A 27607-nucleotide genomic window follows, 5' to 3' on the forward strand; every position below is an offset into this window, starting at 1 on the left:
TGCTCACTGCCCTTAGAATTATGTCAGGTGGTATGTGGCAATTGTTGGCCTGTTAACCATTTGGCTTCCCTTTGTCCTTTTTTATTTTCTTCCTTCTGCATATTCCTACAAAAAGGTATTTTATCATTATATGTATTTTTTTCCTAATTAAAGGTTTATTATAGACCCTCCTGTGTATCTTGACCATTTTATCGCCACATCATTTATAACAATTTAATAACTACCATTAATGTGTGGAACAACTTATCAACTGTTTATTGTTGTTTACATGTTGCAACCACCAACTTTAGCAGCCAGCAAAGTTGGCTTCTGCAGCCAGGGCTGCACCTGGATAATATATACTAATGTGAACCAAAAGCACTGAGACAACTTGCCCCACAGTGACCTGGATAACACTTTATAATAAACATTCATAATAAATGCTAAATTGATAGCTAATGAAACTTTAATCAAAAGTTATTTAACTGCTAACAAACGCTCAAATGTTTCTATATGCTTCATAAACCATTTATTAAGCAATAGAATTTTTTTATAAACATCAGCTGCAACATTATAATGTTCATTAAAATAATGTTTGCACTATAATAATGTCAGTATTTATTAACCAATTACAAAGTATTGTAAACAGTTGTAATTTCACAATAGCATCCTAGATTTTGCATTTGTGGGTCTCTGTGGTCACTACTTATGTAGGTGAAGGAAAAGATCATGCTTTTTGTTAAAATAAGTACTTTATTTACAGTTCACATAGTGAAACATAAATTGTGTAGATAAATAAATATGTAAGTGCATAGGGTATTATAATCATTAGTTGTAACTTTGTAATAGCCATCCAAAAATTAATAATCAACCATTAAAAAAGTGTTTCAAATATCTGATCCCTATCTCTATCTAATGATTCTTAATTGTTTACAAATCATTTGTTTATCACTAACAACTGTAAAGTGCTACCATCAAGCAAGTTATAATACACCCTTTCTCTGTTGTGTGTAATACATAAGTTGTGCAATTTAGTTTTTCTTGTGTTTTTAATTCACTGTTGGTTGAAAAATATGAAAATTAATCTCACTTCAGGTTACAATTATGTCAGATTATGTGTTGGAGATGACAATTTACTTGAGTGACAAGGTGCCCTGCTCTTTCCTACTCCAGCAGTTTGTTGGGACAAAATTATATAGTTAAACGGAACGTCAATATCACTTCTTTTTTCTTTTTTTTTTAAAGCATTTAAAATATTCATGCTTCCGTCCAGACTGTTTCATCTTACAGGTGATTCTTGCCCTCAGCAGGTCTGGTTGCATTCACAACAAATGCCAAAACTATCATATCATCCTGCAGGGATGCGAGATCAGTTGCAAAATGCATGTAGATAGTGAAATGTTGTGTAAAAATCTCATGTTCCCATGTAGGGTGTTGAATTCTTTATTGCTGTTTAATAAGTCATAGGCACTAGCCTACCATTCCTGACACTGCACTTAATTGGAAACATATTAATATGTTCCAATTACCAGAAACCCCTGTTGAGACCTAACAGGGTTGAGTCTAAACAGGTTCATCATAGGCAAAATAATTCAGTTTCATTTGCTAAATTAAGCGATTTACTTTCCCTGAAGGGATGCTGGTGATAAAATCTGCATCAGGAGAGAAACTACCAGGAATAGATTTTCAGAGAATGTGGCTGTGAGGAGAAATAAAAGAGCAGCAGAACAAAATGACTGTATTACTGACTGCTTTAATTATAGCCGAGCATATGGTGGAAAATAACAAATATGGAGAAAGACAGTCCAACATTATCCTCCATCTCTCAGTCTGTGTCCTCAGCTCCTCCCCCATGCGTGCGGGGCTTCATTTGATCAAATCCTTCAACTTGGACCACTTAGACTCAGCTGCACTTTTTACAACACTGCATTTGGGCAACGCCACAACTTGCGCAGCAGTTCCTCTTCTTCTCACCGCCGAGCGGCAATTTAGTCCCCGAAAAGGCAAAGAGAATAGTGCGGGAAAAGACTCCTGACATCCACAGCATCCTTCTCTGCCGCCAGCCATGGAGAGGGAGGTCATATTTTGTCCAAAGTGGCACAGTGCGCTTTGGTTTTCGCTTTTGATGGTGATGGTGCTTTGCTTCCCTCACGCCGCTAAAGCTGAGATAACTTGCAGGTCGTGCCAGCCTGGAAGTAAGTGGCGTGCGCAGGAATTACTGCTCAAATTCGACACAAGTGAACCCGCAACAGGATTAAAGGGAGAAGTTTTTGGACGCGGAGACGGGGCAGGGAGAGCCGGGGCTGCAGGTGCCGATAGTCGGCGGCTCCGTTGCGCAGCAGGCTCCGCTGAATGCGCTCCAGAGCGAGAGGAACACACGGAGCCGAGGCTGAAACGGAATACAGACAACCTGCAAGGCGCACGAGACACGGTTAATGAGAACGAGTTTGCAAAGATGAAAGTTTCACCTGACAAAATTAGTGAGGGTTTTATCTCCGCCAGCGGGTACAGAACGCGCGCCAGGAGGAACACTGATGGTGAGAAAGTCAGACCCCCCGCCTCAGCCCAAAGTCAAGACCCGAAAGAGGGCATGAGCTCGGCGGCTGGACGCAGGGTGACGCGCTCTGAACTGCGCTGGAGCGGAGAGGAGCGCAGAGCCGCCGGTCCGAGGCAGGAGGAGCTAAAACTTAACAGTTCAACGTTCGCCTTGACCGGGGATTCGTCTCACAACCAGGCTATGGTGCACTGGTCCGGCCAGAACAGCAGTGTAAGTCATTTCTTCCAACATGTCCACTGTTAGCGCCACTGTGGTCATATGCGCCAGTCCTCAGACGGGGAGGTGTGCGCGCATGTTGGCCGTCAGGTACACACCAGCCTCAAGAGAGACGAACCAAACCAGTCTCCTGCGCCGTTTAAGATGAATGTGTGTGTGTGTGAGTGTGTGTGTGAGAGAGAGAGAGAGAGAGAGAGAGACGGGGGAGAGAGCCCAACAGAGACTAGTTTAATTAAATTGTCACCTTAAGTTATGAGCTGAAACTGCTGCCAGACATCTGTCTGTCTGTCACATTAAACATTTTCTCACATCTATGATTAAACACTTGGGTTTTAGTATAGTAATGAGTTTCTATGTAATATATATACATAGAATAGCATTTACAGGATCACAAGGCAGTCTAGTCATTTGACTTAATTATTGTGCTGAGATTATTTAACCAATAATGTTTAATAAAGTAAAATTAGGCAAAAAAAATTGGATGCACTTTTGGTCTACAGAGAGCTTTCACTTAAGTTTTAGAGGGACAGAGAGAGAGAGGAGATTGTTCAGGCTAAGCAGCTCAACTGATGTCTGGTTAAAGCTGTTCATGTTGAGCAGGGAGCAGCTCTGACCAGAGGGCAGGATTTTCAAGTAGCGCTGTAGCTTTAGGGAGAGGTTAAGCAATTTCAGCCCTCCTCCTTCCTTTTCTGAAGCCAGGACTCCTGAGCTGCAGGCCTTAAAGCGCCTGCAAACTTTCTCCTGCTCTTCTTCAGCCTCTCTGCTTGTTGGCGTCAGATCCTTTCATGTCATGACAAGAATGAGAGGATCAGGTCAGATTCTCTTTAAACAGGTGCTCCACACTGGAGCCGGTAATAAGTTGTTTAGTTGCTGAGTTTAATGATGGTGGAGCACAAATCAGATGACCAGCAGCTGCTATATGGCCGGGTGTCAAACCGTAATAGTGGTTTTGGTACCCATGTGTACATAACACTGAGTGACTGTAGAAAACTGTTCTGTGCAGAAAAGCTGATATCAAATGCCTGGACAGATTCATATTTTTAGCCAGCATCACAAATTTCATGTCTGTATTTCTCAAAGAAAGGTATTGAGAAAATACTGTAGGCTGCAACTAATGAATATTTTCACTATGAATTCGACTGCTGATAATTTTATCAATTAATAAATTATTTGAAGGGTTCATTTACAAAACCAGATATCTCAGTTTTTATTCATTTTCATCATTTATTATGCACTCAAGTGAATATAAATGAAACTGGAGTTCGTTTATCCATTTTAAGACTGACGTTTATCTGTTTTTTCAAATGAACTCTTCATTTACTCCTAAAAATGTCATAAATAGTGAATAAATGCTCATCACAACATATCAGAGACCAGTGTAATTCTTGATGTAGCTTTCTGTGCATCCAACAGTGTAAAATCCAAAGATATTCAGTTTAAAGGAGAGAAATTCTCACATTTGAGTTTGTAGAACATTTTTTCTTGAAAAATACTGAAACCATTAATCGACAATCACAATCATAGATTAGTTGATTTAGTATTACTTTGGTATGAGTATTGAAACTTGGATATCCTATCAGCAAAATTTCAAATGACGCAGTCCTGAGCTGTGAGTGGACAGTCAAGGTTCTCTTACTGATGAGTGTCCATAACACAAAACATGAGAATTTTCTACTTGTGTAGGTGTCTCCACATCATCGCTGAATGTCATTGTTCAGTCGATGACGATGTCAAACGTGTCCTTCATCTGTGTTCAGCTCTCAGGGGCAGTGTTGTTCTCTTCTGTCGCACATCTTCTGCAGGGTCACAACTCGTGGTATTTATCAAAAATGTCCTCTATGCCCCGTGTGAATGAAAACACAACATGGGAGAAAAATAGTAATTTTGACATTAGAGAGTTAAGACAGTGATGTCTAAGGATGATGTAATTAGAGCAGTTAGTGAATTAATCGATTAGTCGATCAAAAGAACATTAATTGGCAACTCTTTTGATAATCAATTAATCATATCAGTCATTTTTCAGGCAAAAATGTCAAACATTTGGTGCTTACACCTTCTTAAATATGAGGATTTAGTGCTTTTCTTTGTTATTTATGATAGTAAAAGAGGAGTCTTCAGGCTTTGGATTGTTGGTTGAGAACAGATGCAATCTAAAGACGTCACTTTGGGAAATTGTGACTAACATTTTGATATTTTATACACTAAATGATTAATCGATTAATCAGGAAGATAACTGGCAGATTAATCATCAGTGAAAATTATTGTTAGTTGCAGCAGAACACTTTAATTTTGCAGAGACCTCTGCTTGAGTCCCCGGGCAGCCTGTCTCCTTGCATCTCATTAATGTGCAGTGTATCTGTCTCTACATTGTAGCAGGCGGTATCGTTCTGCGCAGTGTCATCATCCACGGTGCAACACATTTTATTACTTGTCTTACCAGCTGCCTTTTATGCAGCATTTTCTTACCGGATGTGGGAGAATGAGGGAAAAAAAAAAAAAAAGCTTTGTCTTGTGTTGAATCTAGAATCAGAAGCCACACAAACATGCTTTATGTTGTATCCCGAGTGATAATCTAAGCCTGAATGCAATTTTAGATTATTGCTTTAAACTTTAATTAACACGGGAAGAAGAAAGTCTTCGGGCAGCTTAACCAGAAAGAGCACTGGTGCACAGTTCAAATGCGCTCATTTGCTGCGAGGACTGATATCTCAACACGACTGCTTCCTCTACTTCAGAGTCCAGATATAATTAGCGTGGACTGAGAATCGAAGGCAATAAAATGTATAAAATTGTCTTTTAATCCCACAAAATCTGGGGGGGAAAAAAAAAAGTGAGCATTTGTCCTGAAACTGGGCTTTCCATGAGTCAGTGTCCTAGCTGCACAGCTCGGTGTTCCACCCACACCACTTAGGCCTGTCTGTAACAAAACCAATTACAGTCAAACACGTATCACCAGCTCCCATGCCCTCCACTTCGCTTCTGACTGAAATTCCATCCTGTGCCTCAGGTGTTTCTGTGGGCTTGACAAACTACAGTAGCTCATGACAAAAAGTGACCTTACAGTGGAGGCAAATAAAAATCCTGAAAATGTCTGAAACTCTCCATTTTTTTATGGTTATTTTATGCTTCTTCCTCCTTCTGTCAATTTGTGTTTACTCTCAAAAACAAAACACTCATTACTATTTAGTAGCCCTGTTTGATTTTGTGATGCGAATAGACATTCCTTGTGTGACTATGAAACAATTTGCCCCTATTCTTTCAGTCGACGCAAACAACTTACTCGAAGCCGTGTGAGAATAGAGGATCCCGCATTAAATATGTAGAGTTGTTGCTATAAGCAGGAACAGACGTCCTCGCTCTTTACAATTGGAGCTGCTGTATAAATAAACAGATGAGTCAACAACATGCCACAGAGCTAAAGTGGAAAAGGATACAGGCCTTGCTGCTCTTAATATTTAACCTTTAAGGCGTTTATAAAGCTTGTCTTTTAACCGTCCCACATTACTGGAAGCCTGTATGTCAGATTGGATTGGAGGCTATAATTATGACTCATGAAACATTGGCCACTGGAGTCATGTAAGCCTCGTACAGCAAATACAGGGATACACGTATTATGATTAAAAATATGCACATATGCAGCAGCAGCTGAATGAACTGTCCTGAATTTAGTAAAATGGCAAAGTGACAGGGATGCAGACTGTACTCAATATGTTATACTCTTTGCATATTAATTTGTATTGAAATATGAGCGGCGCTGTGAAAAAGTGTGTTCTGTTTACGTGCCAGTTGCCTTCAGCTGTGAATGTTCTGAACTTCACTGTGGGCTTTCGCTAAAAGTCTGATCATGGCCTAAGTTTCGTACCACATTAGGCAATGACCCAAAGATTAACCTTCTCAAAAACTGACTCACCCTTGAAGGGAACGTGACCTGTAGCTACACTGCTTCATCTAACTGTGTTGTCTGTACATAGCCACAACTTACTTTGTAAATTGGTTGTAATTTATTCCTTTGGTGTGTCTGCTCTCACTCAACCTTGCCTTTGTGCCTGTCTGCTTCGGTAACTGATTTCACTGCGTTCTCTAGAAAGGCAGTTGACAGCTCTCAGAGAACTGGTGTGAACTTCAGGAGTGTAGGTGGACAGCGCTGTAGTGATGGTAAGGAAAGATCTAAAGAATGAATCCTGCTGCAGCTGAGAGATACATCTGATTTTAAAACCATGACTTTCAAACATTGTCCTTTAGCAATCCAAATTTCCGACATTAATTTCAAGCAACTAAACATTTAATTGCAAATTAAAATATTAATATTGTATAAAACAACACTGTTGCTGTGTTTTACACAATTGACATTTATAAATAATTTAAATTTACACCTATATTACATTACAAGGAGTTTATATTCCCAAACTACAGGCTAAATTGAGTCTTAACATAATCCAGACTAGAAGAGTGAACTCAGTAGTGTGCAGATCTCATGATTTCATGATACATGATTTTTCTCAGTAACTCTGACTGATTACAGTTACTTTCAGTTTGTAATTTAATCACATGTTACTTGCTGCCTTTAACTAGTTACTCCCTAACACTGCTAGTAGATAAGCCTTGTTTTAGCCTGTCATTGGTTGTTGACTTTAGGCCCCTACCAGGTGGTTAAAGAGTGAGGAATCATTAGTTGATATAGTATATATGTAGGTTTTGCAGGATTTTTAAAAATTGTGAGTTACTGCAACCACAAGAGGTCCTTGAGCATATAGTCCTGAATGTGCACAAGAAATATTAGGCTGAGGAGTCCAGTAGTATGTGAGATTTGCTGTGGAAAAACCCACTCAGTCACACACACAACCCACTGGTTAATCTAACTCAAAGCGGTAAAGTGCAGATATCTGCCAGGTAACCCCAAAAGAATTTTGATTAGTGACCGTAATGTATTTCCATATTTTTTTCTCAGTAACTGTAATGGATTACAGTTACATTTATTTTTCAACTTATTTACATGTAGCTAGTTACATGGAAGTAGTCACTCACCAGCATCACCGTTATCCTATTAGACATTAGAGTTATGGCCAAAAATGTGTTTTGTGAGGTCACAGTGACCTTTGACCACCAAAATCTAATCAGATCATCTGTGAGTCCAAGTGGACATTTGTGACAAGTTTGAAGAAATTCCTTGAAGGTTTTCCTTAGATATCACATTCACATATCACATGAGATGACCCAAAAGCTTAATTCCTGTGGCAAAGATCTTTCAAGGTTTTTCAGAAATTGGTACTGGTATGAGTGTCAAAACCCAACGTGCTAGATGGCTAACTTATGAAGCTCTGTGCTGCAAGTTGAAGATTGATTGATTGGTGGACATCATGATATTATTCATTGAAATTGGTTTGTTCAAGTCAATGTAATCACACTGTATTTAGTTTTAAAGAAAGAAAAAGAGATTGGATTTTATTAAAAGAAATGTCCTTTTTGTATTTGTAGACATATATTTAGCATGTATCTGCAAAACTTTTACATATAGATTTTTAACCATGGTTGTCACATGTTTATTAGAATGGCCTGAATGGAGACTAGTGTAATATTAAGAAAGTAAAAGAAATACAGTTCAGTTTTCTGCTGCCATTTGTAGAATTGTATGAGATACAAGCTATCAGTTTAAGACTGGAAAATTCAACAATCATTGTGAAAGCCAGTGCAGTCTTTGTGTTGGTTTGAACATCAATCATCATCATTTTCAGTGTCTCTTTGGTGGGATCCATAGGGGGTGTAGAGGCTATTGGTGCCACACTGTCTTTTTGATACTACCATTGTGGAGTAACAAAAGTGAAAATTTACTTGTGGCTTTAATTAACCCAATGCTGGAACTCAATAATTTGATCTCTTAATCACTTGACTGCTCCAGAAGATAAAGGCAAATCGGAACTCCTGTCTATAATTATGAAAACGGAGAGAGGAATAAAACTGATCAAACAAATACCTGCTGAGTTCCCGGCACTGGCAAAGCAACAATGAGATTCTGAGAAAAAGGTTACAGGCAAAGAGCAGTCTCACCGTGGGGCCGGTGGCATATTGCTCAGATGGATGTACAACATGCACCGGGACAGTATTATTTACATTATGAAATGTCAGGCATTGGGTACTTTGCTCTGTCACTCAGATGGATTCAGGCTGACATATTGTCTATCAGTCTAAGAAGCTTACTCTTGAGCTTTATAATGCCTCCAGAGACGCAGGACATGTCCTGCTGGAACATGTCCAATAAAGGCAAACAGAAGCATGTAAATTATAAAATGAAATCCTACTGAGACAACAGGTGCGTCTCAGTTTTTCTCTCACAGACACACAAGTAACATATCAAAAGATTATGCCACCAATTAATGAGGATTCAATCACATGACGCGCTTTGAAGCATTGTGAGAAGCTCACTCACATGCCGTCTCAGTTGACAGTCTCGCACCACCTCCCTAGGTGTTGAGGGAATATGTGGTTGTTTATGCGTTCCTATAGCCATGGCAACGCCCAATTTACTGCCAACCCCAGATTTGTTTCACCAGAGTCACGTCTCTGCTGTGCAGTGGTATTCTCTGTACACCATCAAGTCTTCATAATTTGCTCATTTTCAGACATTTGAAGGCTGTCAGCGCCACATGGAGTTGCAGGAGGAGCTATAAATTGAACACATTTACAACCTGCTCATCTGAGATGGCTGATCTCAAACATGCAATTTAGGACCGACATATGCTAAATTGATAAGATTTGTGTAGCAGGAGAAAGTGGTTAGGTTAAAGGATAGTGCAACTCTAGTCCTACAGTGCAGTATTATCTGATAGTTTTTCACATTTGTAACATTTTAGTTATCTTGTTGAAATACATTGAAAGTTTTGTTATTTTGTACATTTTGTAGTGAAGTATTTTGAAAACTATTGGACAGATTGTTTTAGGCTCGGATGGTATCAAGGCATTACAGTATACCAGGGCATTTAGAAATCCTGAATGATTGGATGATTTTCTCAATAGCATCAAAAATACAGATGATCCTCTTTCTATTAAACTGATTCTGTATTGAGATTGCTGTGCACAGCTCATACTACCACATACCACGTGGAAATGTCCGGAGGGTATGAAAGTATAAAAAAATAGATAACGCCAAAGCCAAGCCATGACATTTGGTGTAGTTTTTTATGGTCCCCAGAGGATGAAGCCTAATGACTTTGTCCGTCAACAGACCCTTTCCTTTAGCTCAGCAAATTAAAGTTTTTTTTTTAATCCTGTATTTCAGTATCTTCATGTTTGGCACAAAATTTAGTATCCAGAAAAGTAGTTCTCAGAGGATGAATTCTAATGACTTTAATAAGAATATAATAGAATAAAATAGCATAAAATATGAAACAAAATAAATTAAAATGAAGCAATATGTACAGTTATATACATATATACAAATACACATGCTCACGCAATAAATAATTCTGTAGTGCATTTTTAAAATCTGTGTGTGGTTGCAGCAACAAGATGGTGATGATATCTGGTTGATGTCATCAAATAAAAAGTTCAATATCTGGTGCCCTTGAAGCACAGTTAGTAGACTCTGTGACCCATGTGCAGAGGCTCTTGGTTCTGAACAGTGGCCAAGGGTTTGATTGCTGCCTGTGGCCCTTTGCTGCGTATCCTCCCCCTCTCTGATCCCCATTTTCTGTCTGTCTAAAGCTGTCCTATTAACAAACACTTAACCCCCTCGAACAACTTTGACTGTGTGTGAGCATAAAGTATAATCAGTGTACACACCAAGTCCTCCTTCCCTCATCTTGCAAGAGTCTTCTGTGATGCATCCCATCATCTCATATCTGCTCTGCCCATCAAGTGCAACAGCTTGATCCTGGATGGATGTTGTGGTGGAGCAGGTCTCTCTGTGTGGGCACAACAGTCTCTGGTTTCCCATCGCTTGGCCAGCCTGAATCCCATTTTGTTTCATTTTCCTGACCAGACATTAGCCAGGAGCAGCCTCAGATCAAAGCTGTGTTAGCATGGCTCTTCTCCCCACCTTCCTCCTCCTTTCCTCCAAGATGTCAGCTGCATTGTTGATCGGAGTGTGTTTTTGTCATAGGTGATATGTCTTTCAGTAATAAAGCAGAGCAAACAACAAAACAAAAATGTAGCAATATTTAAAGAGATACCAGCCACAGCATCTACATCTACATGCACAGCCATTGCCATTATGACCATATACCTGCAAAATTAATGACATTCCTGTCAGCAGAAAAAGTGCTTTGTGCTACGTAGCAAATGTTTGCATGTTAATATGTTAAGATAGTGAACAAGGTAAACAATATACCTGCTAAACATCGGCATATTAAACACAGCACTGCTGCGCCTAACAAAGTACAGCCTCACAGAGCTGTTAACACGGCTGTGAACCTTCAAACTTGCTAAATTTATTTTAAGCATTAATGAATAGAGATGCCACAGAGTCTGGTTCATTAAAAAAACATCAAATTTTCTTTTTCACACTTAAATAAGTTGCAATTTTTATTGCCCCAAGTAAGTCTTAAAACATAACCATGATAAAGAACTACAGTTTACTGATAATAATGATTAACTATCATCATCATCATCATCAGAAAATGAAAATAACTTTGCACTGTTTGGAGGTTATGTTCAGCACTGAAGTTCCAGTGACAGTCACAAAAATATTAATCACTAAATCTGCAAATATTTTTCAATTATCCGCTATTTTACATTATCTTTCACACTTGAGCCAAAGGTGTGTCATGTGGGTCTAAACCTTCTTTTGGAGGGGATGTGACATCTCTATAAGTGGATATGGTCACATTTGATACATTTTAAGCTTTAATTTGCCAGTTCTTAATCTTTTCTGCTTTTATTTTCTTAAGTCTGTGGTCATGTGTCGGTCTGCCTCTCCTCTCCCTGCTCTCCCTCCACTTGTGTCAGAGCCACACTCATCCCATGTAACTCTATCACAATATGAGCTTCCAAATTAGGTTGTGAACATCCAATTGCAACATGAGTGCAGTCTAATCTGAGTGCTTTCAGACCTGTTACTTAACACATCCTGCTGAGAGGAGAGAATTAAAAAAAAAACCAGAAAAGACACATTAAAGCAACAAGCATAACCAAAGCCACTGTGTGGGCTAAGCGATCCTTCGGGTATGTGCCTGGGAGTGATCAGGCAGGCGGACGGTGTCACGCTCCAGTGAGCAGCGTTTACTTGCCATCAGGCTGCATATGCCCGTAAACAAACTAGGTTCCCAGTCCCTCTCTCTCTAGAAGCAAAAAATCCCATGTGAGAAGCTCACAAATAAGTCATTATTTCCTTTAGTCTGAAGTAATATGCTGTAAAATTCTGTCTCTAGAGTAGTCGGTCTTCCTGCAGGCAGGCTCTTGATAAAAAAATATAAACTTTCTGTGGGTAATTTGTCGGGCCAGTCTTAGCCAAGTCTGTGAGGCCTCAAGAACACATACTTGATTTTATTTATTTCCCTTAGATACTCCTGAGAATATTGTCTTCTTCTTCTTCTGTCTTGCCTCTACCTTTCTGTTTCTCCCTCTTGCGTTATTTTTCAGTCATGCAATCAAAATATTCCTGCTTTTGCTAACCCTAATCATTTGAATTTGTATTTGAGAATTTCTGTTGTACTGGAATAATTGCAGTCTGGTGCAAGATGAGTTTTCAGCCTGCAACGGCCTTTTGCTGTCAATGTGGAGCTTGCTCTAACATTATGGAGCCAGGGCCACAGGTGTGATTTTGAAGAGCAGTGCCTGATGGAACATCCACCCTCATTGTGAATTAGTAGCGAGCCAATTGCCAGGTGCAGAGCATAGTGGATGGGCATGGGTGTATAGTTTGACCATCTCTTAGATGATGGATGGTCCTGAGCCATTGACAGCACAGTAGGCAGTTACAAGTGTGTTGAATCAGATTTGAACAGCCGCCGTTAGCCATTGCAGGGTATTGAGGAGCAGTGTCGTGTGGAAGAACTTGGGTAGATTGAAGACCTGCAGAGCTGCTGAATCTTGGATAAGACCAAACCCTGTCCCACCAAGGAACAGTCATATTCTCCTGATCTTGTAGGGAATTTATCTATAGGAGTGGGTTGTTGCAGCAATGTTTTCAATGAAGGACAGTTATCCAGGGTTGCAGGTTCCTTGCAGTCTGAGCCAGGGACACCACAGAGTTCTCTATGGTAATAGAGTGGTCGTGGTTGGGAAATGCCTTACTTTTAAGGAAGAGCAGTCCAGTCTTGTCAAAGCTGAGCTGCAGGTCATGTGCAGAGATTCACTGAGAGATGACACCCAGATATGTAGAGATTCATGCTGCCATCTGGGTTTCAGAGAAAACAGGAGAGGACCCAGAACAAAACTGGGAGGGACCCCAATAGTGAAACTACAAGGTTCAGACACAGATTCTCTCCAAGTTACCCTGTAAGTGCTGTCCTTGAGGTATGTTGCAAACAGGCAGAGTGCAGAGCAAATTGTCAAAAAGGTATTGATGAGGTGGGTGTGGAAAGGAAGCAGGTCAATAAGAAAGGAGCAATAGACTGAAGAGGGTGAGAGGGTCTAGGATCAAGAGGGCAGGTGGTTGGGCAGTGGGAGGTAACCACCAGGAGAAAAAGGTGAAAAGGAAGTTAGAATAGAAAATACAGAGGTGGATAAAGGATAGGTGGTGTCAGTAGGTGGGTGGTGAAATGAGGCGCATGTGTCATCTATCTGTTTTACAAAGTAGTTGACAAAGTTGCTCGGTAGAGGGAAGAATGGAGGTGCAGGGTCGGGGCAAGGGAGGTGGAGAAGACACAGTTAGAACTTAATGGCATAAGAGCAGGGAGACTGAATTTTGGATTGACCTTTTAGTTGCAGATAAGGACATGGCGAATGTTGAGAGAAGAGACTGATAGGCAAGGAGGTCCTCAGAACAGTTGGATTTCCACCATTTTCTTTCAGCTGCTGAAGGGTGTTTCTGTCATGATAATTAGATTTGAGGCTATATAGCAGCATTGGATATGAAATGTTGATTCAACGTGAATCTGACACCTATTTTCTTGAGCTACTTCCTCAAAAGTAGAACTCTAGTTCCTAATATTGAGCTGTGAATTTGATAATGTTTGTGTTGTTTGCCATGTTTCAGTGGCACTTAAAATCCAGTTTGACAACTGTAGACTGTGATTAATGGCTTCAAATGGCACCTAATACACAGTATTTTTTGGACAGCGTTAACAGGATCAATTTTCATTTTTTTCAGTTTTCTTACTGTTAGACTAGTCAACTAGTCTAAATAAAATTTTGTGTTTAATCAACAGGGCAATAAGTCACCGGGAACATCCCTAGTTACCTGCATAGTAGAAACCAACCAAAATATACCCACAAAAAGTGATGGGAAAGAGTTGTGTGAAGTAGGCATGCATGTCAGATTGTTGCTTTTAACAAAGTTACAAAATTTGTTGGAGACGCCCTTTCAATTCAAATGTCAGAAGATGTGGTAAGGTAAGTGATACTTTATTGTCCCACAGGAAAATCTGTCTTGGACTTCAAACTGCTGCATCACACAACATACTACAATTATATAAACATAGATCAGTATTTGTTAGCAGGGTTTCACTGTTTGACAACCCAAGTAGGACTTAACTTAGCATTCTGACACCTTTAGCCAGGTTCAGTGACCACACCAAACCTCATGGTAGTGCTAACTCTGTTGCACTCAGTCATTTTCAAACTTCGACTTTACCACAGTTTCTTTTGACAGGCCTTTTGACAAGCAAGTTGTGATTGGTTATTAGGATTATAATATCATTCCTTGTGTTTCATAGAAGTTTACATAATATATGTATATCTATAGCTATATTTATGCCTAAATCTATAGAGATAGAGAAATGAGAATAAACGTAGACTTAAGAGACTAGATCTACTGTACAACAGGATTGTGTCTGTATATGAATGCAGATACATTTTTTTTTTTTTTTTTTAAAAAGCTAATAAAACCTATACTGTCATTGGACAATAGTCAGTGGGTCCCAAGATTGCATTTCATCCAATGCATTGCACATCTTTTGCTCTCCACATGGACTGTTTATCAGCATACAGCCAAAACTGAGTCAAACGTGATTTGTACAGCTATACTTCATATAACTCTTTGCAAAAAAAAGCAAAAAAACAAAAAACAAAGAAGCATTATTCCCTGAATGTCATAGCCAAGAGTTTCTTTTTGGTTGTCAGGACAACTTACTTGAATTACAGAACTAAAGTTGACATAATGTGCTGTTAGCAAGGTCATTATTATTTATTTGAACAAACAAAAGTAGTTATCAGTTATATATAATCTGAGAGGCCTAATTCCTGAATGTTTATTAAATTGTTTTTTGCTAATAGGAGCTAGGAGAAGTAAAACATTAAATAAAAGATGCTAGGTTTGTAGCAAAACAAGTCTAAGACTGCTATTTTCAGGTTAAAAATGTGACCAGATATCAGAACCAAAACCTATAAGCGTTTTCCTCGACTTGTAAAGTGATTGTGTCTGTGTGTAGGTTAGATACATGCACTTTATACTGCGGTATCATTATCTCTTAACAAACATCAGTGCACTGTATTTTCTGGTGACATTACTGCAGCTGCCCCACTGCCCTGTGGTGTGATTGACACTTTGATGTGAATGATGGTGATTGAGGTGATGGGGTGTGTGGGAGAGAGGAGCGCGGCACACTATTAGGAGAGTACTGAAGCACAGCTCAGAGGCTGAGCTGCAGAGTGAAGCACACTCACAGATCAGATTTTGTCTGGACATTTGTGACAGTTAGGGGAGCAAATGTAATTTATACACTACACAGAGAGTATTAAGTTAGAGCAAGGAGTTAAATTTACTTTGTAATTTTTGAAAAAGTCACATTTGTCGGATGGAGTTCATGGAGATACGCCTGATACCCTCTGACTGCAGATTTTCAGTCAGAGGTACAAGGATTCAATTGCTGGTCATGGTGTTTATATATTATCTGCTTCCTTTGAAACCTCTTCCCCCTCGTAGGCAATTCAGATTGACAAGGATGATTCTTGCAGCTATTGCAAAGCAGTCAGAGGTCTCCTTTCAGGAGGCAGAGAGTCCCATCTCACCCGCTGATCAGGTTCAGAATTGTACGGGACATTTCTGTGGCACAAATTGAATCCCTGGCAATCTGTAAACTGCAGGAATGTGTCTGAAAGTGAAGATGAGAAAGGTGTTTTTCACAAGCCAAGCACATTGACTGAGAGAAGCAGATGAGATGGCCGGTCAAGTTAATTGACCAAGTGTGATATAACACGAAGACACAGAGTGGTAGAAATGGGCCAGAACAGGACAAAGCAAAACAGGCAATGGATCAATCTCTGCTATTCAGCACACAGTGCTTGCTTTTTTTGATAAACAGTTTTTTCCTGCTCTGTTTGTATCAAAATAAGACTCAAGAAGGACCTTGTGGTGCCCACTCACACTCTTGAAATTGACATGGTGCATATCGAATACTTAATGTTCAAAAGTAAAAAACAATGGAGCCTTTTCCCTTTTTCTCTGCCTTTACAACAGCCCACACACTTCCTGGCACTGCATGCGCTGATGACCCAACGTAGCAATTCACAAATCTTTTAATGAGTCCGTATCACATTGCTATTCATCATGATCAATGCGTTCTCATGCTTACTTGTACAAATGCTGCTGTTTGAAAACGCACAATGCAAACAGTGCTACTTAGAAGTGATGCTGAAATTCATTATTTCTCATTTTTCTCTTATCTTGCTGGGCGGCGAAGTTCACACAATGTTTCTTTTCTCTTTAAGCTGCCAAGGCTCTTGAGGGCTGGTGTAGGGCATCCATTGTGAGTGTGTGTGTGCATGCATGTGTGTGTGTTTGTGTGTTTGCTGTATCAAGCTGAAGAACCACAGGGTACATTACTAACTGTGATCATCCAAGCAAAGAAGAAAGCATCCTGTTTCTAATATTATTAATTTGATATTTATTGACATAATTAGAAAAGTTACCAACAACTATCTGCTGTAAAGTCTTTGTGGTTACTTATAATTAAGATCCATGAAACATGACTGTGTGTTCATCAAACATGTGGCATTTAAAATGCTTATTTCACTGTGTGAATGATAGCTGAGTTAACACCTTTGTTTAGTGGAAGTGCATAATGCCACATTAGTGCTGCAAATCAACACAATGAATTTTAATTGTTAATGTGAAAGTCAGATCACACCATCCAGAAATAGAAACTTAAAGCTGATCCTGTAATTATGTTTGTTGATAGAGAGATAATACGGAGACAGATAGAGAGTCTTTGCAGAGAGGCTGATCAGTCTTACAGCTGTAATAGATATTCCCTGCAGATTGCAGCTGAATGTCAGAATGCACTTGACTGCCAAGAGAGAATCTCCTTACAGCTTTACCATCTTGAGGTAACATGAATTCCGTAAGCTATTGTTGTTAGATGGATGGAAAAGGAGAATTAACACAATAAACCACAAGCTGTTTCTGTTTGCTTATCACTCCCTTTATTTACAGGTTTGTGTTAGGAAGGTATGCCACATTTTGTTACCTGCACAATGAAGTGGGTGACTCAGAAATGCCACCAATCAGCATTATATATGTTCTACACCAATTTTTATGTAAACAAATAAGTGTGCAATATGATTGTTCCAGAGGTATAACAATCTTGATGATGGTTTATTCTGTGACTTAATGTCAAATAATGCATTGACAGTGTAAAACAAAATTGTCACATGTTCACAGATTTTCGTCAATCCTATTTTTACCATAAATTTTAGCAGAGATGGGACCAATCTGATCCAATATTGCATTCAGGGCCTGATGTTGACATAAGGCACTCATCAGGTATCAGTCTTGCCACACAAATCTGCATTCTGAAATAAAGTTATTATTATTATTATTATTATTATTATTATTATTATTATTATTATTATTATTATTATTGTTATTATTATTATTATAAAAAAGAGGGCTGGTATTGGTATCAGCAGACATCTAAATTCAGATATTGGAATTGGATCAGAAGTGAAAAAAAGTGGATACGTACATCTCTAAATTTTAGCTTTACATTTGCTTTCAGTGATTCAAACACAAAGTATAATATTGTCATGGTATCCCACATCAGTATGACAGACTGATTCTAAGCAGATTTTGAGTGTGTAGTGTCTTCACATAAGAAAAGCGGTAAAATAATACATACCACATTTGGTGGATTTTTGAGTGTGCTGCGATGTGCTGGTCATACTGTTCTCCAACAATGCAATGCACAAAAAAGTGGAAGAGCAGTTCAAAGCTGAAAAAAATGTGCATGTGGTGGTAAAAAATTTCCCCAATGATCTTGGAAAATAAAACAAAAAAACTGTCTCTTGTGATTATTTTGTCTATGTCTATTTGCTTATGTCTATTATGACTAATATGTTTTAATTAGTATGCAGGATGGATTTCAGACACAGTTATGTTGTCCCAGATTCCTACTACAAACTAGTTCTAAGCCAGTTCTGAGTATAAAGTGTGGTCAGTATACAAAAAACAATTAGTATAGAGTATGAACTGTATATATTCAGTATGTAGTATGGATAACTGGCAGTGAGCTAGCTGATTCCCCCTTTATCTTTGAAAAAATCTTTACATTATAGATCATGCTCTGTAACCATGTACAGAAAACATCTAAATTATTCAGTAATTAGATGATTTATGAGGCAATATCTAACATTAAAAGAAGCACTAGTTGGACTCACAAAACAGAGATAAAGTGAAGTGAAGTGTTGATGCAAAACATGTCAAGAGGCTGCTGAGAGTCAAAAAAATTCAATCCAATAATCCAATTATAGATTATTTATTTTTATTTCCAGCCCATGATAGTCACTGATGTCTGACTACTCAACAGTTTTGTGTCAGGTTATGTGTCAATTACACTCACTTATATTAAATACACAAATAAAACATTTGCTTAATTATTTTACAGCTGAAAATGTGTTGACAGGTTTTCATCCAAACTAATATGCAGGCCAGAATGCCTGTTTGAAAAGTGTCAGCACCTGCTAACAGTCAATTAAACCTCTTTAAATGCTGTCATTTGGTGGCGTAAAAATGATTTTGCATCTTCAAATAATAATGCTTCATGAGCTGCTCTGTTGCTCAGATTGTTCAGTTTTTGTAGCTTTAAGACTGATGGCTGCTGAAGAGCCCTCTGTAATGTAGAAATCTGTTGAATCTAAATCACAGAGCCACTACAGTATTGACTGAATGGAAGCCATTTTACAATGAGACAAGCATCTCATCAACAGGTCTGAATTCATGTATTATATATTGTCCAGAACAACAGATGTGCCCAAATCCAACTGTCCTACATTCTTGCTGACTTTTGGCACCGACTCTGCATGAACAGTCTTCAGCTTTTTTTCTGCCATTGGCAATGCCCTGCAAGAGGTGTCCATGTGTTTTATGAACCAAGAACACTTGCCTAGAAAAATAAATCACTTCCTGCTTTTTGGCAGGCCCCATCTGTGTATAAAGTCATCCTTGAAAAGACACACCAGGGACAGATGAAGACATCTGGAGATACAGTACCTGCCACATCTGCTAATGTCTAAACACATTTACCTCAACCCTGTCATTACCATGTGAATTACCATGTATCCCTCGGATGATGCTTTGATCGGCCTAGCTCTTCTTGTCACAGCTCTTGAAGCCGGCACCCAGCCATCAGAGCCCATTAGACAGCAGCAAAGTAAGGCTGTTGACACTGCAGCTACGGTAGCAGCAGCACTGGATCATATTTAGGAACTATCCATCCACTATTAACAGCTCAGAAACATGCAGAGAGAAAGTCACAAATTAGCAAGTTAGTGCATACTGTTCTCCAAAACTGATAATGTGCAGGGTGTCTGGTGTAAACAAATAAACCAGCTACTAAAAGACATTATCTGTGGTTACATGGAGAATATTTCGTCCACCCAACTGAAATCATTCTGGTTACAGATTCCAATGTAACTGTTTACATGGATGCTAAATGTAGTGATCTGCTAAGATGTGTGCTTACATGCCTCAAATCATTTAAAGCTAAGGTGGGCAATATTGTTTTGATATCACTGAGAATTAATTTCATAATAACCTTTAAGAATATTGCAAATCAAGTAGTCTGGGACAGGACTAGACTTCTGCACCTCCTCCTGGCACTGTTTTCAGCCTTTAGGGAATCTGGTCCATGATAGTAGGCTTAAACCAATCACCGGTCATCTAGAGACCAGGTGTTCCTATTGGCTGTTCTACTAGTGAAGCGGCACGTGCACGTTCCTTTGGTGAGTATCTGAATCAATGTTGAAAACTCCTGCAAGAAAAGTTACTATGAAACAGAATTATCAGAGAGAGAATCTTAAAAAGAGTCCAGCTAATGAGCAACATGCTTAGCCTAGGTAACCCAGTTACTCTTGACTTCATCTTCAGTTGCGTCTATCACAGGCTTTGCTGAAGACCAAGAGAACCAGGCAGAGCTGAGACACAGAGCCAACAGACAGATGACAGAGAGGGGTTCAGAGTGTATGTTTTAAACCTTTGGGATTGAAAAGCGAATTTAATTTTACTCCCGCTTGTCAACCTCTGCAGTAGCAATCCACAGAGAAACCGCGGATCTGCGGTCTGTGGTGAGTACTGTCAGTACTGACATGCAAACACAGTACTGGGGCTTTGACACTGACATTTTTGGCTGTGCTGAGTCAAACTATGTCATGCTGATTTGCATTTCCATTACTGCTTTTATGAGCCGTGCCCGAGATAGACCCACTCTGGACTGGGGCTAAAGCGAGCTTGACTCGCCTCCAAGCAGGCTGCGGTCACGTCATGCTGAAAGAGGCCAAACCGTGACGAGCCTTCTTTTTCCCCCCTCCAACAAGTGAGTGTTGTGATACTGAGCTCTCATGTGTGCAGGACAGCAAAGGCAAAGACTTTTTCAAAAGTCTCTTCATGTTCAGGTCTCGGTACCTTTAGCTTCTAACTGAAGCTCTCAGGTATCTGCTTTATTGCACACAGCTGATGTCTGTCGGCCTGTGTTCATTCATGATTGATAAATGTTGCATGCATACATGAAGCGTGTGCTGCTCATCTGGTAGGAGGGGCTGAGGACAGAAAACAAAACCTAACTCAGATGAGAATGAACCATCTTATGCCTTTCTACCTACTGAAGCTGAAATTGGTGGAATATTATTCCTTGATTCCACTGGGTACATCCCATCTGTAACGTGGTTTTGATCTGTCCTCCACACAGCTTCATGCCACATCGGCAATGTTTCAGAAGCAGAGCATTTTTGTGGTTCTACCATGGTTAAGTAGGCAACATAGTTCAATAGTTTCTTTTTTTGGTCTGTTTTTATGATCATAAGTCTGCATGGTGTCTCTTACTTTGAAAATTGACAGGATTCTCTATGTCGTTTCGGCATATAACTTCCTGCCTGCTCAGGGTGACCAGATCCCAACAAACTAAATGTGGGAGAAAGAGTGTTTATCTGCGACAATGTGTAATATGTTGCCAATGCTGAAAGGTAGTCTAAAATGTTAATGTTAAAGGTTAAAGTTGTCTATTCTGCCCCTTCACTTAGTAGTGTCTGTTGTAGCTGGATTTCCTTCTCTTTGTGGTAGTTTCCATTGTTTTCCTCCTAAATTTGCATACCATGTGACTTTTTGGTAACTTGCAGTTTTTCCTGTTGGGCGTAACATAGGCAACAGGCAGTGACAGTTAACCTGCACACGACCCACGTGTTTGATTGACATGGCAAACACAGCCTTGTGATGACAGCCAGCCCTGCTATCTTCACAGCCATTGGATAAAAGCCAGATTTTAAAAAGTCTGTCCTGCAGAGGTTTGACTTTTTAAAACTAGAGCCAATCAAAATGTAGGACATTGTCTGAATGTATGGGACTTAGGACAAGGGATAAAAATGCTGTGCAGTTCCACATAAAGTGGGACACCTGCTCAATCTGCTCTGTGCAGCTTGACATGGTATCCTGGTGTGTATTCTCCGTATATTAATTTATTCTCTTATAGCACAGGAGACTTTTTTAAAAATGTGTGTTGGAGAGTCAGTTCCTCTGACAAGACTTCCGATGCTAAAACGCCTCTCCACAGGCACACTGGACAGTGTTGGAGTATTGACCAAAGGAAAGATTTGATCACGGGGAATTTGTTATACGTCGATCTCAAGACACGACTTGAGATTCTCCATGATGTCCGTGTCCGCCGAGACCATAGGTGGCGTCTTTTCCTCTGTGTCAAATGAGATAAAGTCACCCTTGGTGTCTCCACTGGTGACGTGTACAGGATGCTGTGCTTCTTGCAATGGTGAAAACACTGTACAAGTACCAGTGAGGTACTGCCAATTTTTAAACGTAAGTAAACGGAGTACTTGACTGACAAAACTAGCTAATAATAGTAATATCATGCAATCCACCAGAAAGCAATTATACTTTTGTTATAGAATTTTCTGTATTAATATAGAATGTAGTGCATTATGGAGTAAATAGTATAACAGCACAGAATATTATATATAATAAAATATAATAAATCTATATTTAGTGTGCAACATTTGTTAATCAAGTCCAACAAAGCAAATTGAGAGTGAGAAAAGGGTGAGTGTCCTGACTGTGCCAGATACTCTTTGGGGATTGTGTGTGTGTGTGTACTGAATAAATGCTTTGAAAATATACATTGTTTTGAGACAGCAAGTTTTTCATAAATAGAATGTAGTATCAGAAGATAATTAAAACAACCAACAATTATACGATCAAATATATTTTAAAAGAAAAAGTAGGAATAAAAATCATAAATAATAATAGTAAAGAAATAATTATCTTTCTCAAATAATAAGGTCGACAAAGGCCATATAGCAACCCTATAATAGGGACACAGTTTGACTCACTGCCTTACTAATCTCCTATACATATTAAATGGCCCTGGAATTATAAAATTAAAAAAATAAATGTTTATTTAATTTATGTAAATCAGCGGAGTGCAGGTGGCGGGATGATAGATTGGATAAGTGTGTCTGACTATCAGGCGTGAGCTCATTAGTATTTCAGGTCTTCCTGTTGGACACAAGGAATACAGGGGTCTAATTAATTCATCCACTCAGCAGTGAGTCAGTCCAGGGGGCAGCGAGGAACTTATAAAGCGGGACTGTATCATAGCAGGAATCCTTCCCGAGGCTGAGACGGACTGAAAAGAAATGAGCCCACTCCAGTGAAAAAAAAAAAAAAGGCATGTGGCCGTCACACGTAATTGAGCTCTCTCTCCGTGTCTCTGCTGTAGAAGTAATACACAGAGAGTCAAAAGAAAGCTTGAGTTCAAGCATGTGAGATACGATGATACTTCATGTCATTATCATTGTGTGAATGACGGTGGGCACTTCACATGTTTGACTCACCACTTGCCCAAGCGGTGCGGTGTGGAGGTGTATGATAGTGGGAGGCAGATGAGAGTAGTTTGGTGGATTCAGGACACTACATGTAATATTCTTAGAATCCACAGGAGTGTATGTGGCATCTAAGTAATACAAATAAATGAAGTATTTATTAATTTGAACAGAGGGACTTTTATTATTAAATAAGTTTGTAGGGCTGCTGAATTAAAACAGACATCAGTCATCAGTGTGTTTGTGATGCAGTGAGATTTGATCAGAGGAAAGACAAATATTATCTGACTCAAACTGAATCACATCCTCTCTGTAGTCCTACTGCACTTTGATTATTCTTGATGGCAGGTTTTTCTGATTTAGTCAATTTACAGGTAGTAGTAGTAGAAAGTATTTTGCAGTGAAATAACAGTTACTTTAATGGCAGCATTAGCCCAGTGAAAACAATACAAACCCTCAGGATTAGTCTGGTGATATTCTACTATTTTCTAATCGTCAGCAATTTCATGAAAAGACCAAAACCAACTGCGAATTGATCCTATTAAAAAGCACTGTCTGTGTAGCCAAAACCTGATTGAGCTTCTCCCTCAGTGCAATAGAGATCCTTTGTTGTCCGAAAACTATTCAAAAGAAATTTAATTAAACAAATTAGATTAGATTAAACAACATTTAAACCACATCAATAAGCCACACCATCACACTGGCTGACAAGGGCCGTCATTATTATGAACAGGATCCCTCAGGCAGGCAGGATTTTCGTTGGATGAAAACTGTGGAAATGAGTTCCGATACATGTGGCTTAAGTGTTATGTTTAAATGCAGAGGAGGAGAACATCATTTTGCTATGCTATTACCAACAGGTTTGAATTAGCGGACTGCACTTGGATAAGACTGCAGTACCCAATGCAAATCTCATGGGCGTGGGTGGTTTAAACTTTGCTGCTGGCGTTAGTGGGCTGCAATGGTCAGAAATCCAGTGGGACCAGCATTAAGAAAACAGTCCCACGCAGGGCTTTACACTGTAGTTTATTTTGAATCAAGTTAACATCCAATTTACAAAATAATGCAACAGATCCTAGCTAAAAAGTTAAAAATAGTCCCCAACAAATACAGTATTTTTTCCTGTTTAAGTAACATTTGCAGAACTCTACAGTGCCCTGCTGTTTTAGGAAGTTCTGTAGCCTTAAAAATACTTTATATCCATAAACTATTTTTAAACATGTTTGTCTTTAGTGGGAACACATTGGCTTGGGGTTGAGTTACATAGAAGGTTTTGTCTTTTATGGAGTTAGTCCACAATAATGAAAATATAAAATATTGCTAGCCTTAAAATTTAGGTATTCTTGAAAAGACAACTTTAACTTTGGATTGTTGATGTTTTAGGAAAACCTTTAAAAAAACAGTATGTAGGCTAAGCTGACCACTAGATGCCATATCAAGCAGTGAGCTTAACTGCATGTCCTTAATTTAGGCCTATCACTGCTACAATTTCCTCATTCATATTTATGATTTAGGAGCATTTTTCCATGTATAATGCTGCTTAATTTTTGAGAAGTTTGCCCCTTTCTCGGTGAGAGTGTTTTTGTGAGTGTGACTTGCACATAAAGCTCCAGCAGAGCTGCCCTTTGAACTTCCTTGGCTCCATTTGGTAACCTTCCAGCCAGAGGACCTCCATGCTGAGTGGGCCCATCCAAAACGAAGTGGTATCTTTCCAGATCTGGCAGACTGCCAAGGCTTGCCTTGCCAGCTTTACCAGGTGCCCGTGGCCCCGGTGTAGGGGCCAGAGTCAGGTAGCGCTCTTCAGGCCAGATGGCCCTTCCATGGGGCTACATCACTCAGCCCTCCCCCTGAGCCCTTCTGGAGACCACTGGCCATGAAAAAGAATTTTAAAAAGGCAGGAATGAATGACTACAAACAGCACCGAGATAAGAAAAAAGTAATCACACTGTATGTCCGTTACCATGCAAAATTGACATTAGATATATTGCCCAGTTTGGGAAATGTTTGGGCTTCAATCAATATCTGATGTATAGAAGTTCTCTGACATTGATATGTCTTATAGCATATTACAGTCTGCCAAGTCTGAAATAAAATGACAGCAATTCTTCACACAGTGGCCAATCAGAACAGATTGAAGTCCAATACACTCTACTGGGCTATTGGCCATGAAGCCCCTTTTCAACACTTCTCCCTGCGTGATTGCTGTAAATTAAGAATGGAACAATCAATGGTCAAATGACAGACTGCATTGCAGTATAGCATGCTGAGGCAAGTTGGGGCTCAAAGTGATCTGACCACTCTTTTCACACAATGCACACTCCCCCTGCAGGCCCGCACAAGGTCAAGGTTACTGGCAGAAGAAACTGTACAAGCATATCTATTCATGTTATATCTGTAAAAAAAAGCGGCTCAGTTGGTGGCTTGTGTGAAACATCTCCGGGGGGCTGCACACGGTCGAGCTGTTGATACAATGTTATCTGTCTGCAGATGGAGACTGTAGGCTCAGATAGTGATTTAAATGGTTTTAATACAAATATATAAGATTTCTGGAGGTGATAAAGAGGCTGTTAAAAGGCTCTATCTGGCTTATATTGACCTAATGAATTAAGCTGAATTTAAATCTATTCAGAAGTGTTAAAGAATAAATCTGTAATATATTTATTATAGAAAATCATAAAATGACCATGATATGTCATCAGAGATTAAAGAAAATGCTAAGTTAAAATACTGGCTTCTCCAACAGCAAAGCTGCAGCCAACATGTTCTCCTTTGAAATCTCTATTCCAGTTCAGAGTGTCTTTTTTTGTTTGCCCATTGCCAGGCATAAGCTTGGAAGGGATTACACAGTCACCTTCAGGTCATCCCATTCTCATGAACATGACGTCTTCAGGGAATTTCTTCAAACTTGACATAAATATAAATATAAATATAAACTGATAAGATTTAAGATGGTCAAGCATCAACTCAAAAATTCTGCTCTGAAAAAATTATATAATGAATAGTGATAACTTCCATTTTGTCAAAAAAGACTTAATATAGTTTATTAAGTTACTTCAAAGATATTAGATATAAAGGTATTATAGTGGAAAGTTCCAAATTACATTCTTTCAAGATCTTCATGATTTAAATTATGAGTTTGAACAGACATGGATGTAAAATGTCACTTTGACTGGTTGGTGGAGACACACAACTCTGAAGCAGTTACTCAGTTTTTGTCTGCTTGGTTTTATGCGACCATTGACAGCTGACTTCTCACTCTTCTTAACCAGCTGCTCGGGGCCACAAGTGATTAACAGCTGCTTCGGTTTGAAATCTAGTTTCAGCTAGGGACAATGTATGTGGTGGTCATGTTGATGTTGGTGGAGCTTTGCAAATCTCTGCTGGTTGTATCTGGCAGTTGTGGCGGTATTGTAGTAGGTGCTTCACCATCTGTTGCCTGGCAGGCATGTGCATCTGATTGCACTCTCCTAGTTTGAGTTAAAATTAATGTGGAATGTTTGCTTAATGAGTAAGTGTCTGTTTAGGAGTCATAAGAAACCATTAATCATCTTTTAGAAGTAGTAGATGTTCACAATGGTTGAATTCAGCAATATGATAACAGAGTCACTGAACTAAAACTCCAGAGTGAGTAGCAGCAAAGGGCTTTTGCTTTTGGGATAATGGGCTTAGCTTTACATCAGCAAACAGTTGAACCTTATAAAAGCCTGATCAACTGTGTTGGACTCCTCCTCACTTTTCATTGGTCAATTAAAATATTGCTCTCAGCTTGTGCTCATGTTCAATGTCCCTGCAGCCTGCAGGCAGCCTGCCTGAGCTTTGAGTCTGGGAGGAGGGGCTTCAACTATCAATTGTTTATTAAATTGGGATTCAACATTTTTAATATACTGTCTATAGCTCTCTGTTTGGACTGCAGTGCTCATTTTTGAAAGGTGGGGACTTACATATGGCTCCTTTAAAAGATAATTAGATTTTTAGCTGTATCACATCAATACTGTTAGCTGTTAAGTTTTGGTCCTTATAAATTAGCAGTTTGTCACCAAATCAACAGTACGACATCATTCCACTGGAATAAAAGTCACCCCTTAAAAAGAAGCCACTATCCACAACACGGCACCTCTCATATTTCTCAGAGGCAGAGACAAAGACGGGAGCAGTATTTGCTTTGTGTGGGGGTACTTCCTTACATCTCCCTCTCTCTCCCTCTATTCCACTGTTTCTTTTTCCATCTCACTCTCTGCTGTCAGATGTTGACTGAATCAGGTTAGAGATGGGAGGTGCAGAAACAGAAGCATCGCTGATGAAAATGACAATGCATCTACCCTGTTTGGATACTGAGATGCACACACTTGCTTCCTTCCCCAGGAAAACATGAGCTTATGTAACCTGTAAAAAAAAAAAGGAGGGACCTGTAAATGTCTGGTGCAGGTGTGCAGGAGTAAT

General features: G+C 39.3%; 1 protein-coding gene across 5 annotated transcripts in view; it reads left to right on the forward strand.

The window, feature by feature from the left end:
* Positions 1–1443: 1443 nt before the first annotated feature.
* The window catches only part of sorcs1 (sortilin-related VPS10 domain containing receptor 1), a 189373-nt gene continuing 163209 nt past the window's right edge, over positions 1444–27607 (forward strand). For 2 of the 5 annotated variants that reach the window (XR_014769854.1, XR_014769855.1), the window contains exon 1: positions 1445–2746. Coding sequence is in view for 3 of the 5 variants with exons in the window: in XM_084715688.1 (XP_084571814.1) it covers positions 2045–2746 (702 nt within the window). In the remaining 2 variants the exon portion in view is untranslated. Of the gene's footprint in view, positions 2747–27607 lie in introns of all 5 variants that reach the window. The other 3 variants (XM_084715688.1, XM_084715686.1, XM_084715687.1) reach the window with 3 other exon arrangements.

This window comes from Lutjanus erythropterus, chromosome 3 (assembly GCF_056507025.1).
Source record: "Lutjanus erythropterus isolate fLutEry1 chromosome 3, fLutEry1.hap2, whole genome shotgun sequence".
NCBI lineage: Eukaryota > Metazoa > Chordata > Actinopteri > Lutjaniformes > Lutjanidae > Lutjanus > Lutjanus erythropterus.